Genomic DNA, 15477 nt, shown 5'->3' on the forward strand with positions numbered 1-15477 from the left:
AACCTGAAAACAGGACTTTGGCGTACAAATCTTTTCTGCACCCTCAGCCCGTCACGGCCGTGCCGTGGGGGATGGTGTGGCACTCCTTGCTGGCGCAGAGGCGTCGGCGGGAGGTTTGCTGTTGAATTCGGCAAGAGCAGAGCTGGAAGGGAGAGTGGGGCAGCGTGAGCAGCACCGGCTTAGAAAAAGAGACCTTAGCATGAAAGACCTTAATCCTATTTAGCTTTCTGAAGGGAGGCTTGATATACCTTAGGGGAATCACTTAGCCTATCTTTGCTGCTCAAAAAGAGAATAAATAACACTTCTTTCCTTCTGTCTTCATAAACTGGCAGGTTCATAGAGACTAAAAAGCCTCTGGGTCTCTTGTTAGGCGACTGTATCGTAGTCTGGACAATACAGCCATGATTTCTACTGCAACATTAAGTTGCTACTGTGAAATGGACAATAAAGTGATGATGAATTAAATACATGTTGCTGTAGAGATAACAATAAATTCTACATGCACGTGCTACTGGAACCTCCTCTGACTTGGAGCCAAGCATCAGCTTTCTGATTCCTAACAGCCAGCCTTAAACAAGTAACATGGGTCGTATTTTTTACCTATAATTTCTCCATTAAATAACAATCCCATGCATTATCTCTGAGTAACAAGAAATGAAGTCAAACTACTGAAAGAAAACTATTATGTTCCACCTTAGAATAGCATTAAATATTTTTTTGCTATTTTTAGATATAGGAACTCAAATGAAAAGGGCATTTTAGCAACAAAAGAGCTGACAGTAAATGTAATCAGTCATACAACTCGCTGCACAAGGCTGCTCCGAGATGCTCTGCAGCCTTTGTCCAAGTCTGCAGCTCGGCTTTGAGGAACACGTTGCTCTGATTCCTCCAGTTGCTGTTGCAAAGTGATGCCCAAGAGATTTTTAAGCTCTTGGCCGGCTACCCCAGGAAAGCAGCCACTCTGAAGCAAGAATATTTTTAGGATTTGATAACAATAATTTGTTTCAATGCTTAGTTAATCTCTACTTTCTAGATGCCAGAGTTTTCTCTAACCTATGAATACATCATTATTCATTCCTGAAATGGAAGATCTGTGGCCCATAGAAGATGTCCATCATCCTTTCAAATAGTTTGAAATTACCGTCCCCATTCTCATTGGTATGTGTAGCTCTTCTTTGCTGCTGCTGGTGCATTGTTTGCTGGCTGCAGGACTCAGTTTCGCAGCGTCACTGCCAGACACCCAGTCATCCCAGCGTGGTTATGCTTTACCCTCAGCCTGTCAAAAGCGTCTCGCCCACGCTCACTCACTGATGTGCTTCTGACACAGCGAGGGACTTGGGGACGCATTTGTCTGGTGACTGGCTTCACTCCGCTGATGGCAGCAAGGTTTGCGGTTTGATTGACAAGAAAAGGTAAAGTGAGGTTTGGCCCCAAAGAATTTGGCACAACACCATCAGACACACTGTGTTTTCGGGAAGATGAAGTTCGGTGCTGCTGGGAAGGTTCGTGCTAACGTCTCACTAGAGGAATGGTGCTTGGTTGCAGGAGGCAAAGGTTTTCCAGGACAGTTTTGCACACGCGTTTCGTGTCTTGTCATGATGTGGTCCATGTGTCCTGTTCCCATTTTAGCACATACACCGCTAACCTGAAAACAGGACTTTGGCGTACATTGAGTGCCAGGGGTGACGGCACATACCACCAAAGGCAGGACACATCCCTGCAGCACTGAGACTTCCACTGGCTCCCTGCTCTGGCAGCTGTACGCTGAAATGAATGCCCAGCACAGAGCTCCCTGAGGTGCTGGTGGGGTTTGGGCATCAGCAAAAACATCTGGGTAGCAACAAACATCTGGAAAGGATCCTCTATCGGGGTGAAGTTTTCAAGCGGCTCATTTTTAGCCACAGGGAGGGTGTCGGGTACCTCGGTGGCCTCGCCAGGCTGTTCACCCCTGGCCACGGACACAGCTGGGAGGGGCGGAAAGGAGGAGCCGTTCCCCGCTGGCCTGGCTGCGTTTCCCTCTTCCAGCCCCGCAGGAGGTGCTGCCACCGTCCCGCAGGTGCAGCCCCAGGGCCGAGGACCATCGCCCTCCTGCGCCTTCCCCGTGCAAGAAAGCAGCTTATCCTTCTCTGCAGCTGTGATCCCACCTCATCGTCTCTTTCCGTCTTGCTCTCTCCGTCACTGAGCTCTCAGCTTCTCTTTAAAAAGGGCAGAGGCAGCGGCTTTCTCATAGGGGCAGCTTTTTGGGGTCTGTGAGGACAGGACACGCAGAGCACTGGGAGGGTTTGCCTGAGCAGAGACTGACACTTCTGGAGCCAAAGGTACAGCTGGGATGCCTGATCGGATGCCTCTGAAGCACTCCCCTCCTCTATTATAACCTATCTTATTAAAAAATAAATTTTCAGGTGTTCTTTTGGGAACAGTTTTTCACCTATGTGTTTACTCAAAGCATGGTCAAATAATATAGTTAAGGAATAAACAGACCCCATGCATGCTAACGTGCAACACTTGCTTTTATTTCTGTGTTATTCCTTTGGGAGACTTTTTCAATAACATGAATTTTAATAAAGAAGCAATTCCTAAAATGAACTCCATTACACACCTGTGATTCCGAAGAACAAGTTCATTACATGTCTTTTCACCCGACTCCAGAGAAAACGGCTGAGATGTAGATTTATTGTCACACTACAGTGAAAGCCACCTGCCTCCGCCTTGTAGGGGATTTCCCACAAGTGACATAGCTGGGGTAGGTTCTCATTTCTTTGATCACTCTCCTTCCACCGCCAATTAGAGAGCCTGACTTTTGTCTTTGTCTCACATTTTCTACAAACTGTTGGGTAAAGTGATGGGGGGATGTTGGGTGTTCTGTGACAGCGGAAGACTTAGGCATGTTGCCTGAAACAGTGCAAAGAGAGCATTTAGGGTGGGGAGCTTGGAGTCCCACCGAGGTGTTCGTCACTTTCTGATAGCAACATCTCACTCTTATTCTTGCAGAAAATGACTCTTGGGGCAGATGAACACTTTCACAACCTTCTCTTTTATCTGTTGTGTCCGCACACCATACACGACAGGGTTCAGCAGTGGGGGGAAGAGCACGTAGAGGTTGGCCAGCAGAATGTGGACGTGGTGGGGGATTTCCCGACCAAAGCGGTGTGTTAAAACAGTGAAAAAAGCAGGAATATAGAAAAGTAATATAACACAGACATGAGAGACACAGGTGTTGAAAGCCTTGTGACGGGCAGTCCTGGAAGGGAGTCTGAATAATGCCAGAAGAATTAAGACATAGGAGACAGCAATGAGTACAACATCTACCACTATTGCTGCAAAAGGCACGGCGAGGCCATACAAGATATTGATGGAGATGTCAGCACAGGCCAGCCGGGCGATGCCCATGTGCTCACAGTAGGTGTGCAGGATGACATTGTGCCCGCAGAACGGCAGCCTTTTCAAAAGAAATATACATGGGAAAATGATGCAGAAACTTCTCAGCAAAGCCACCAGCCCCGTTTTCACAATGGCTGACTGGGTCAGCACTGCCGCGTACCGTAGGGGGTAACAGATGGCAACAAACCGATCAAACGCCATGGCCAGCAGGATCACCGACTCTGCCGAGAAGCTGAAATGCAAGAAGAACATCTGGGTCAGGCAGGCGCCGAAGGAAATCTCCCCGGCGCTGAACCAGAACAGAGCCAGCATCTTGGGCAGAGTCGTGGTCGACAGCATCAGGTCAGCGATGGCCAGCATGGATAGGAAGAGGTACACGGGCTGGTGGAGGCTACGTTCTGTCCTTATGACAAACAACACGACACCATTTCCTAGCAGGGCTGCCAGATACATGGAGCAGAACGGGATCGAGATCCAGATGTGCGACTTCTCCATGCCTGGGATGCCAGCCAGGATGAATGTTGCTGGCGTCAAGCTGGTAAGGTTGAGTGGTGGCATGTGTCACCTGGAAGCAAAGGCAGAAGACACTGCAGAGTGTTATTTTAGATGCTTAAGCTCTTCCATCACTACCAAATACCTTTTATCACCTTCTCTGATCTGCTAATAGCCACAGCCAGAGGTAGGAACCCAAATTATGAAGACCCGTGGTCTGCAATGTATTGCAGTGTGTACTTATACTTCTATTATGTGTAAACAGCAATGTCCAAATTTTCTCCTCACTTGATTTTAGCACGATGTAAGTGTATTTTTCTTCCAAGTACTTCCACTTAGACCAGAGTGAATGGAGACAGAATCAACCCTTATTGCACAAATACCTTAAGCTGATGTTCTCTAAGTCCAGAGTAGAAGGAAGCAGTCGGGCAACGAGAGAGGAAAGGTCAAGTGTTTGCAGGGATGCACAAGATGTTCCCAGACATCAGGAACTGCAGAGGGGATAACTGGGAGTTTTAAGGTACCTGGACTCACACTAGGTTAGAGAACAAAATTAGCTCCAGGTTTGAAGTTGGCTGCCCATGTTCCTTCCTTATCTCGAAACTTCTCTCTTCCTTTCCTTTTGGTTCTGGGACCCAGTTCGACTTGCTTTGCACCTCTTTTTCAGTGCAAATCTAGCAGAAATAAAATTTAACCAGGCACTTGGAAAGACCTTTGTGAGATGTCAGGGGAAAACCTGTGTGAGATGGAGTTCCCCCACCAGCCAAAGAAAGGGATGCACTGCTGCCCTGGAGAGGTCTGAAGAGCACTGGAGGCTGGATCAGACCCAGACTCACACACGTTAAAAATGGGACGTGACTTTTTTTGCAGGAGCTTCTGCAGTAACAGTCAGCTCTTAAATATCAAAACTCAAAACAGGAATTACCCATAACGCAGCCAAGATGAAAAAGTGATGCAAGTACTTAAAAATGAAAACGTGAGGTTGCTGCATACCAAAATACCGACTCCATGAATGAGAAAGCAATTGTATTTTAAACAACAGATTTGATTCCCTGTTCACAGTCAGTGAGAGAGAGACACATTTCACATCTAAAATATCCTGAACCAAGAAAGTCCAAGAAGCCTGCTCGATAGAAACAAAACATGACAGTGGACTGTCTTTAAAAATAAAATTAGTCAAAATAATAACTATCTAATTCTGTAAATGATTTAAAACAATTTGGTATAAATATTGCATGAAATAAAAATATGTGATGTATTAACAGACAAAATATTATTAACGCTGATAGCATATATATTATGTGCTGCCATACCAAAAGCTAGTCATCTCTTGCAAAATGCAAATGTTAAACTGCAAATAAACAAGGATCTACTGCACCTGCAGGTGGGAATCTCAGTGCAACCAGGAGCTCTGCACCAGAGGAACCTCTCAGCATTAAACCCCTTCCTCCATGATCTAATGGCCACTGTAAGACTGTATGTACACAGATACAGCTCTAAGGATGCATCTCCTACAGCTACCCCTGAGCAGTGCTTTGGATTCTTCTTTCCTAAAATATTTTAATCCTAATTTAAACTAAAAGCTATAACCTAGGAAACAATCACATTCCTGCAGAGCTGCCTAAGGATTACAAGAAGGTCTGCAGCAGTCTCTTGGCATCACTGGAGAAGGCTCTAGCTGCAGGCACCTCTGGTTTGCCCCGCACATCCCCAGCACCCAGCACAAGGGCTCTGGTCGAGGATGCGGCTTCCCGGTGCTGCGGAGGGAGAGGGGACGGAGCCCCCCTCGCCGCCATCCGTGGGGCAGCCTCCCCCACAAGTAATCAGCCTTCAGGAGAGAGGTTAGGGAAACAAAAACGGGGTGGGAGAGAAAGGTTTCATTGGTGATTCATTGTCTCCTAACAAGAGAATGAAAACAATGCCAGTATTTCTCTCGCATGGCCTGAGCGCGCCGGCAGCTCTCGCGCGGGAGCGAGATGTGGGATGCTGCGGCTGGGCAGGCGAGGCGCAGGCACCAGCCGGGGCAGCCCGTGCTGGCGTTGCCTTCGTGGGCATCGCCCCGTGCGTGGTTTACTCCTGCCTGCTCGTGCTGCCCTGTCTTCTTTAACTCAGCACCCCCAGCTCTCAAAAACACATAATCTCAGTTAGAGAGCGGCTGATCTCACGGGCAGGGGAGGGAAGGCTCTTCACATGATTATTGTTAATCAGGAAGTTGGCATCTCTGCCCCAGAGTCAACATCCTAGAGATCCTTCTGGCCCCAAACGTACAATGCAAACAGCTCACCAGATCCCTGACCTTAAGAGGAACGTGGGTCCCTGGCTGCGCTCCGGGCAGGGGCTGCGGTGCCGGAGCTGGGGGCGGTGGGGGCCGTTGTACCTCTCTGCAGGATCCCAGAGGACGGAGGAAGCACCGTGCCCTGCTCAGCAGCTCCGTAAGTGCCCTGCAGCTGAGGAGACGTGCCCTGGGATGTCGTCCCCCCACTCCTCCAGTCCCACCTTCGCACCACACACGTTATAAGCGTGTTGCTCTCTGCAGACGCATTTGCAGGTCCCTAACGCGTGGCTCTGTGTCTGCCCTGCCTCCCTTCCCACCAAGCACGCAATTATACCTGCGCTGCTTTGCGTCTCCTGTCCTTGGGGCCCTGGTTGGATTGATGTGATGTAGCTGCAGGTTGTGGCAAGACACAGTCAAGCTTTGGAAAAACAGGCATGATGAGTCCTAAAAAAAGTGGTCTGACTTATCAAAAGTGCCGAGCATCCAGACGTACAAACTCAATGCAATCACTTTTGCAAATACCTTAGCACATATGTATAAATAGCAATCCATTTTGAATAGATTATTGAGCTTGACGCATAACACTCTTGGTGATTAATGCAATAAAAGAAATTTGGAAGCGTTTCCCCATAGCAATGAGAGAGGCAACCTGTGGGCTGTGCTCCTCTAGGGGATGGGAGGAAGAGTTCGGGGCTCAGGAGCCCTCCTTGAATGAACGGAGGACACTGCCCACAGCTCCCAGGTCAGTCGGTGACCACCCCTCCCTTCGGCCCCTCGGGAATCTCACCATACATAGAGTTAGAAACACATTAGTCTGCAGGAACTATTTTCTGTAGGCTGAATCATCTCAGTACAAATTAGCCTCCAAGCAGAGGCAGCTGTGGATGTCACAGGCTCAGCAGCACACCCACACCTGAAGAAACACAGGAAGATTTTGACCATAAAAAAAAACAATTCCAAAAGAGCAATTGTGGAGTACAGCATTCGACACAGATACAACCCCCAAGGCACAAGTCCCACCATGCTGTGTCTTGTTTAGGATTGCAGGCAATGCAGGCAGTGCAGGCAACACAAAATAAGATGTGATGCCTGGCCGTGTCAGAGCTCAGGGCCAGCACAAGTGGCCGAGAGAGCCGCAGCATGGCTGGATCCGTGCTGCAGTGGCATCACTGCTTCAGGGACCTAGAAAAGCACAGTTACTGCTATCAAGGGTGACACTGGGCAGATGATATTCATTGTCCTGGCCAGGCTGGAGATGTGTGCCTGGAATTGTCCACTGCTGCTGCCTGTGCCAGGGAAGGAGCCAGTGCCAGGGAACGCGGGTGGGCACCGAAGCTCAGCCATCTGTACGAATGGGTGGTACAGCATTTCCCAGGGAGGTTTCCGCCAGCAAACTCTCAAATGGTCCCTGGGCGCAGGAGCTGGCGGTGCCCAGGGCTGGATCAGCCCGCTGATTCGGACGGTGGTGAGCATCCCGGACACAGGCTATTCTGTGCCTGCCAGGCTCCCAGTGGTGCACCCATGTCTTCAGGTGCCCAGGCACCTTTAAAAAAGCCCAGCTCCCAGGGGTGAGGACCAGCTTGCTAATGAGATAGATAGCTGAAGTTTATCAATCAGCCCAGCTGCCTCCATGGACAAGGAGAAGAGAGAAGGACGTGAAAGCAGTGGCAGAGCTCATGCTGTCCTGCAAGCACAAACGGTCCTTACGCTCCCCACTACAGAGACTGCAAGGGACCACAGTCCTCCAGCAACTGCCAAATCACACCAAAAATCCCATACAGAAGCTGAGCAAAGTCAGGAGGTCATTTTTGTGGGAAAAAAATATCTACATTCAGTGATTTCTTCATGTGTCATGAGTTCCTCCCAGGTTTACCAAAATATTTATAAGAAAAAAAAGTAAAAATGTGTTAAGTGGCAAATTATTTTAGCACTTTTTTGTAACTGAAACCTTAAAACTGCTTGAATTTGAAACACAAGCATTTTAAAGAAATACTTTGTTCCACCAATCTTTTGTGTGTAAATGCTCCATCGACTTCTAACGCACTTTCTGAGATGCCCTATTCTATTCCTCCTCACCTCCAGCCACTGATGTAGAGGGACATAGGTGTCTTGTAGGTCCTGTGTCACATCTGCCAGCCCCATGTGGATGTCTCAGATGCCCAGGGGCATCTCTGGTGGTGCTGGGCTCCTCCACATGAGAACGGAGTCATGCCAAGATCTCCACTGGCTGCAGCAGGAGGCTGGATGCACAACTCGCATCTCGATCCTTACATTTCGGTGTCTACCACCCACACCTGTCTCACTCCAGCATCAGCCCTGGACAAACAGCCCAGCACAGGTCACATAGGCCTTGCACACATGTTCAGCCTCTCATGACTTCACGGGCAGCTGTTATGTGAGTCTTCAAGCACGGCCCCAAGCAGAGGCATTTCACAGCAGCACGATCCTGAAGCATCAGTGGCAGCTTTAACCACCAGGGAAGTTTGCAAAGTCTTGACTTGGTGCAGCTAACACGCTCTTCAGGCCATGGCTGCTGCATGGAGACCCCAACAAACCTGTGATCACCACCCCCGAGATAAACAACGTTCCTGTGGCCGAGGGTCGAGGGCAGGGCTGAAGCTTTTGTCCATCAGAAAGCAGAGGACACGACCAAGATCCGCTTGTCAATTGCTGCCAGAGGCTAATGCTGTCGTAGGGAATTAGCTTTATCCCAGCAGCTCAGACAAAGCACGGCTTCTGGCACGTGCATAGTCACACATGAGGTCTGCCGTGAGAGAGGGGTGTTTTCCAGCCACAGTCTATTGAGCACCAACCCATCTCCCCAGGACCAATCCTCCAGTCACCTCCAGAGAGGTGAAAAAAGAGGGCGTGGAGAGAAAGAAGGAACAAGACAAAATAGCAAGGAGAAATAGGACACAAAAAGTCTGAAATTGGCATAAGAAGAATGGCTGAAGAACCATAAATGGGGCAGGTGGAGGAGGAGGTGAAAGAAACAGGTAGAAAACCTCTCACTGGACATACTGTAAGGGAAGGATGCTGGGAGAGAAAATGCTTGCAGAAGAAACGAGTGGGAAACCCAGAGCAGCAAGAAGGAGGCTCAGAGCTTGGGTGGCCGGGCAGAGGACAGGCAGGACAGGCAGGACAGGTGAGGAGCAGGAAGGGAGGCACGTGATGGGACCGGTAGAACACTGTACGGAGGGGCCAAAGGAAAGGGGTCTGGGCTGATCCTGACCTTGTTCACACCAGGCAGGGCTGGGAGAAGGGAAGAAGGTCCAGAGGAGCACAGCCAGCCCCAGCTGCTCCATCTCCCCTGCAGCAGCAGCAGGGCTGGCCAGGACATGGCTTTGAGACATTATGGGCAGGTCTGCAGCAGCAAACCTTGGATGCCTAAAGCTCCCAATCAGTTACCACAGCTTGTGTTACGGAGACAAGGCTTTGAAGAGCATTATGGCTGCATGTGGCACAACCCCATTCACAGCCTCAGACTCACACACAGCAAAGCAAAGGGGACAAGACTTGCAAAGACGCTCAGCTCTGGTCCTGAGGAAGGGTCTGGAGAAGATGCCTTAACCCCTGGTCCCATGTGTGACACTGAGCAAAGCACAAAGGGTTTAGGATTTGCTAATGGGAGAACCGGTGCATGAAAACTTCAGTGCAACAGTAGGTGGGTAAAAACCAACTGTGAACATATTCAGGATGAAAATCTGACTTACAGCCATCACTGATGGTTACCATAGCCCTCATGGACTTCACTCCCATAGGAGAAGCAGTGGCAGAAATGACAGATTAACTTTCAAAACAGCATGTGCTCAGTTGAGGAAAGGCTGATGCCCGCAGTGACAGGAGTTAGATGGCTCAGATACTTCCTGCCTCTCTTCTGTAGGGCCAGATTTTAAAAAAAAAGCAGCTGTGCCACTGTTTGTTTTGGAGTCCAAATGGGAGCCAAGCTCATTTATCATCTGGTCTTCAGTATCTCTGTCTCTCAGTTCCTAATCTGTAAAAAGGCATATTTTCCCTCTCTGGTGTCTTTTCTTGGCATGTTTTTTCCCTGCATACACACCTGGATTACAGACTCTATCTGTAAAGGGGTAGCACCACATTCAGGTAGGGCCTGCCCTCACAGTTTCACAACACAGAAAGGTCCTCATGTCTATTGCTTTTGAATGCAAGAAATCCTTGCAGCCAAGAGGAAATTAATTCTCATGCATGGAAGAATGCTACAGCACACAACTTCTTAATATGCACCCTGCTGCTTTTAGTGTGTGATGACACTGAATTACAACCATCAACAAATGAGGTACTACAACTGGTTCATTTGGACAAACCAGTTAGGGTATCTTCTTTGATGGTGGTGCTTTTGCCAGTATCTCCGCTGCTGCACTGATGTCTCCTTCTGCATCAATGAGTGCCTGCAAGTTTGCGCTTTGGTCCTGGAAGCCCATGGCACTGAGCTGCTCCATTTGTCTCTTAAATCTGGTCTGTGGCGCCTGCTCATCCATCTCCATCTGACCTTCTCCTTCATCCTCGTCTGACACCAAAACCGCATCATCCTCAGACTTACTGCTTTGTGCCGAGTCGTCCATGCTTTCCAGATCCAGCTCCACATGCAAGTCCTCCAAACTAAGTATAAAATCTGGTACTTCTATTGAAAGGGTCTGCAACCCCAGCTGGATCTGTAGCAATGCCTGCAGTGCTCTGGGGTTTCTCAGCAAGGACGAAATCTCAGCGTTCTCCATCTCCGGTGGCAGCTGCTGTGCCCATTGATCTTGTGGGGGAGAATTTCCATCGCTTGATATACGAGCGCTATTCAGCAGCATTTGTGCTGGGCTGTCGGGGTTTGTTAGTGCACTCTCCAGGTTGTGCATGAGTTCTGGGTTTCCTGTCAGTTGCTGAACCATGCTCTGAACCTCCCCTGAGTTGGGTACCACTGGACCTGCTGCAGGACCCAAACTCAGCGAGGCAAACCTGTCGCCTGCACTGCTACTGGCAAATTGGCCATCGTAGTCATCTGCATTATCACTGACTCTGTCGGACTGCGGAGCCCAAGGGTTGGGTAATGGCCTCCGGTTTTCAGTATGGGCTGGTAGCCTGGCTCCACTCAGGGGTGGGTTACTGTCTAAGGAAGCAAAGGGGTTGTTGCCCAGCTGTGCCTGCACAGCATCCAAGATGGGCTCCTCGATTTCCCTGTACAGCTGCTCCAGAGCTCTGTACCCACCAGGGATGCTTTCAAGGTTGTTCATGGCCACATCGTGGTTCCTTATCATCTCTTGCATTATGGCAGGACTGCTGGAGGCCTCTAATATTTCCCTGATAGTATGTGGGTTGGTGAGAATCTGACCGATCTCGGGATTTTCTTCAGCCAGCTGCTGCATCTGAGGGTTGGACATGATGAGATCCCTGACAAGATCGGTATTGTCAAGGATGTTCTGCACAAAGGTGCTCTGCACCATCTCGCTTATCAAGCTGTGCATGGACACATCTTGTTCTTGAATGCTACTCGCCAAGTCCAACATGTCTGCTGAGTCCAGGCCTAGGAGATGTACGCCTGTCACCCCAAGGAGGAACCCTAGTAAAAATGCATTGTTGTTGATGGTGTTCAGATCCAGGCCTGAACTGAGGATCCTAGACAAGAGGTCCTCCATGGTCTGGGCCACTATGTCCTGGCTGGACGTCAACAGCTCAAACAAGTTATGATGGATCAAGCATGGGTTTTGCAGATCAGCTCTGCTTCCCAAGTAGAATAAATTGGAATTACTGTGGCTGGGAGGTTGCATGAGAGGGGTCGCTCTACCTTGATCGGCCAGGCCGTCCTGTGGTCTCTTTGGGGACCTGATGACCACGTGGATGCTGACCCCACTGTGAACTCCATGCTGGCTCAAAGTATCTTGATCCCTGAGGACTTTCCCAGCAAATATCAGGACCAGCAGATCCGGGGGTGTTTTGAAACGCTTGGCAACTTCTTCCTTAAACTCCTGGATGGTGCTGCTCTGAGCAACCTCAAACTGCTCTTTCTGCTTGAGGGTCTTCACAGTCACTTTTATGATATTTGAGGAACCCACAGTGACAACAGGTTGACTAGTCTCCGCTGCCCCTTTGCTTTCGGACATGGTGGCTCCGAGACCAGGACTGCGCTTTGGTCTGTTGAAAAGCAAAGGTGTTGGCAGAAGGTGGGAAGCACGAGGGGGCAACGGCCACCAGCTGAAACAGGGGAGTGGCTGTTGCCCCTGATATGGTGACAGCTGCCGGGAGGGAGCAGTGACACAGGGACAAGGACCGCCTCTCCCCACAGTGCAGACCGAACGCACATACCAGCCAGATGTTGCACAGCTGCTCCGCTCGCTCACCACCCGAGCAGTCCCCCCATGTTCCTTGTCCTGCTGTGGCCTCCTGCCCACATAGAATTGCCATGCAGCTGTCCCTGTGCTATGACATCACCACTGATGTCAGACTGAGCAGCAATGGCCTGGACAGGGGGCACCTCCCTTGGAGCTGAGCTTGGGCTTCCTTGCCTCCATGGTCCCCAGCTAACCTAGTCCCTGGGGCACAGGGAAGACCACGACATGGGAAAACCCGGGCTCAGGGGACTCCAGGACCATTTCCATTTGAGACGAACGCCACACGCGGCCGCTTGCAGGCTGGCATCGCCAACCCCACTGCAAAGCTGCCAGGCACCCACCCTCTCTGCTCCGGACCTTGCTCCCCTGTTTCATTGAACAAGCCCCTCCTGCCAGGTTTGCTTCAGGGATGCAAAGAACCCTGAAGCTTCGCATCCCGTGCCCACCAGCCTTCGGCATCCCGTGCCCATCAGCCTTCGGCATCCCGTGCCCACCAGCCTTCGGCATCCTGTGCCCACCAGCCTTCGGCATCCCGTGCCCATCAGCCTTCGGGTCCTTTTGTGGTTTTGCTGCCGGCCCTGCGCACCCACACCCAGGGTCAGCCCTCTCCTCTCGCAGGCTCCTAGCAGTGCAGTCTCCGTGCCTGCCACCTCCCTCACCCCCTTGATCTCAGCTGTCTGAGAAGGAAATATCCCCCTTCTTCAGCCCGAGCACAGGAGCACCCTCACCTTTTCAACCAGGAAACACCACCACTCAGAGCTTACCTTAGTTTTATCCCCAAGATTGCCACAGTGCAGATGTTCCCGGGTAAGGGTTATGCAAGCTGTGCAATTTCAAGACACTTTGCACCATCCTTGTGGTGTGTTAAAACAACATCCTGTGTTAAAACAGCATCCACATTTAATTCTATGTTCACAAAGCAAACACACTCCAGCGCCGTTAGCAGAACAAATCTCTCCTTCACCCAGCTGAGAAAGCTGATGTTTGTTTCAAAACAAAGCCAAAAGGAGGTAAATTTGTCTTAGCATCCCATGTTTTATTTCTTGTTTGTGTGATGCTTGGAAAAATTTTTCACAGTCCCGAGGTTGGTGCTCAATTTCTTCATCTGCAAAATTCAAAGACTACTTTCATGGAGCCAATATAAAAATCCAGGTGCATACCAGAACAGCAGCTTCCTTTGTGTAGCCTTTTTTCATAGCTTTCAGGTTATTTGATGTTGATATTAATTTTCTAAATTACAAAAGTTTTCTTTTCATCAAAAATCTTCTGATCCATTTGCTTATTTCATATCTGCTAATCATGCTACATGGTAACTCCCTGAAGGACACGGTACGGTTTCTGTTTCCGGACAGCATGCCGAGAGAAGAGCACTTCCAAAGCCCCAGCACTCATGTTTGCAATAACAAAGAGCTCCTCTGCAATTATTTGTTTGGACAGAACACACTGGCAGGCTCACCCGTGCCAGCGCACCAGTGCCAGATTGCTCCCTCCCCGCATGGTTCATCCCTCCATCACTGCCACCGACGACCCCTCTCCCTGCTGGGTGCAGCAGCGGCAGCACAGGGCACCCGTCCCTCTGCTTGGTGACTCCACAGCCCTCCCATCATCACCGGCTGCAGCTCTGGCTCCAGTTCACTGAGAAGCGATGGAAAAATAGTGCTAAATATAGAGATGGTGGGTTTGATCACTATTTTCTCTATTGGCTGGGTCTCAGAGCATGGACACAAGAAAGAGGAATGGTCCTCCTGCTCTGTTGTGGACATCAGTGGGATCTGGGGAAAACGGACACCTTGGAGTCAACACTGCCGTGAGATCTCACAGGCATACTGCTACAAGCAGAGATCCTTTATCGTGTGTGCTGCACCCAAATGTAAAGGCACGGGGGACCTGCAGAGGGGACCCAGCGCTGACAGCAAGTGCTCTGAGCAGCACTTGCTACTCAGGGCTGTGCGGTGCTCACCTCCCGTCAGGAGCACAGGGTGCAGGGCTCTCCCGGGCGTGTGAACCCACCCTGCCTCGTCAGCACACGTATTCTCCTGTGTTTTTAACACAGCTCCTATTTAACACAGCTCCCCCATTCTCCTCCTATTTAACACAGCTCTGTGTTAAAAAGGGTTTGCCCAGCTCACCCCTGCTGCACTACCTGCAGCAAGCTAGTTATCTAACAGTTGGGAAATTCCTTCTGATTTGCAACCCAGATTTATTTCTGATGCCTGTATTAATGTGTGCCTAGGTAGTGCCTCTCCTCTAATGGGTCAGGAGATGAATAAATCTGGGATGAAAATCAGAAGGATGGAATTTCCCAACCACTCTAACACTTCCTTCCCCATTAAGGAGGGTTATTAACCTGACTAGCTCCAGTTCTTCCTGGAATTTGATTTCTGGAGCTTGTGAGAATTGGAGACTGTCCCAGGAACCACATGCAGCATCTACAGCACATTTAGATGCTGTTGTTCCACCTCAGACATTGTTCATACTGCGGGGGCAATTTGCCAGACCCAGAACTGGTGCCTGCAACATTTGCAGAGTTTCTGGTATCGTCCAGAGCCCATCAACCATGGCATTGACTGGTGCTTCCACCTCAAGGAGCCACATCTGCTCAATTTATGACCAAGCCTGCAAAGCCTTCAGGTTAGAGACCACCACCACCACCATTTCTGAGTCCTGGGTTTGCTGGAAGAAATTTGGCATCCTCTGTGTGATTTCTTGCTGCTGTGTGTCCTGGTGGAGAGTGCAGCCAGTGGTGCCTGCTGGGACCTCTGCAACAGCATCATCCGCTTCGTGGGGATGTGCACAACTTCACCATCAGCTGGAGGGATGCAGTGACCTGATGGAGCAGGCTGTGGACACCTCCTGCCCCAGCCGTCCCAGCTCCCACCCCAGAGTCCTGGCTGAGTAACGGGGAGCTCTGTCCCAGCAGGCAAGTGGTGCTGCTGGTAACACCGCAGTCAGTCAGCCGAGCTGCTGGTGGTGCAAACACTGGTGGCACTCAGG

General features: G+C 50.1%; 1 protein-coding gene and 1 pseudogene across 1 annotated transcript; both read right to left on the reverse strand.

Annotated features, from left to right (window-relative positions):
* Positions 1-2979: 2979 nt before the first annotated feature.
* On the reverse strand, positions 2980-3939 carry LOC142405067 (olfactory receptor 52B2-like). Its single transcript, XM_075492057.1, has one exon. The coding sequence runs from the start codon at positions 3937-3939 to the stop codon at positions 2980-2982; it is 960 nt and encodes a 319-aa protein (XP_075348172.1).
* A 6537-nt stretch (positions 3940-10476) lies between these two features.
* LOC142410426 (ubiquilin-1 pseudogene) lies at positions 10477-12255 on the reverse strand (annotated as a pseudogene).
* Between the last annotated feature and the right edge of the window lie 3222 nt (positions 12256-15477).

The sequence above is a fragment of the Mycteria americana genome, chromosome 1 (assembly GCF_035582795.1).
Source record: "Mycteria americana isolate JAX WOST 10 ecotype Jacksonville Zoo and Gardens chromosome 1, USCA_MyAme_1.0, whole genome shotgun sequence".
Lineage (NCBI taxonomy): Eukaryota > Metazoa > Chordata > Aves > Ciconiiformes > Ciconiidae > Mycteria > Mycteria americana.

Excerpts from the sequence above, each read along its gene's own strand:
- LOC142405067 (XM_075492057.1), bottom strand. The coding sequence starts at position 3,939 with ATGCCACCACTCAACCTTACCAGCTTGACGCCAGCAACATTCATCCTG.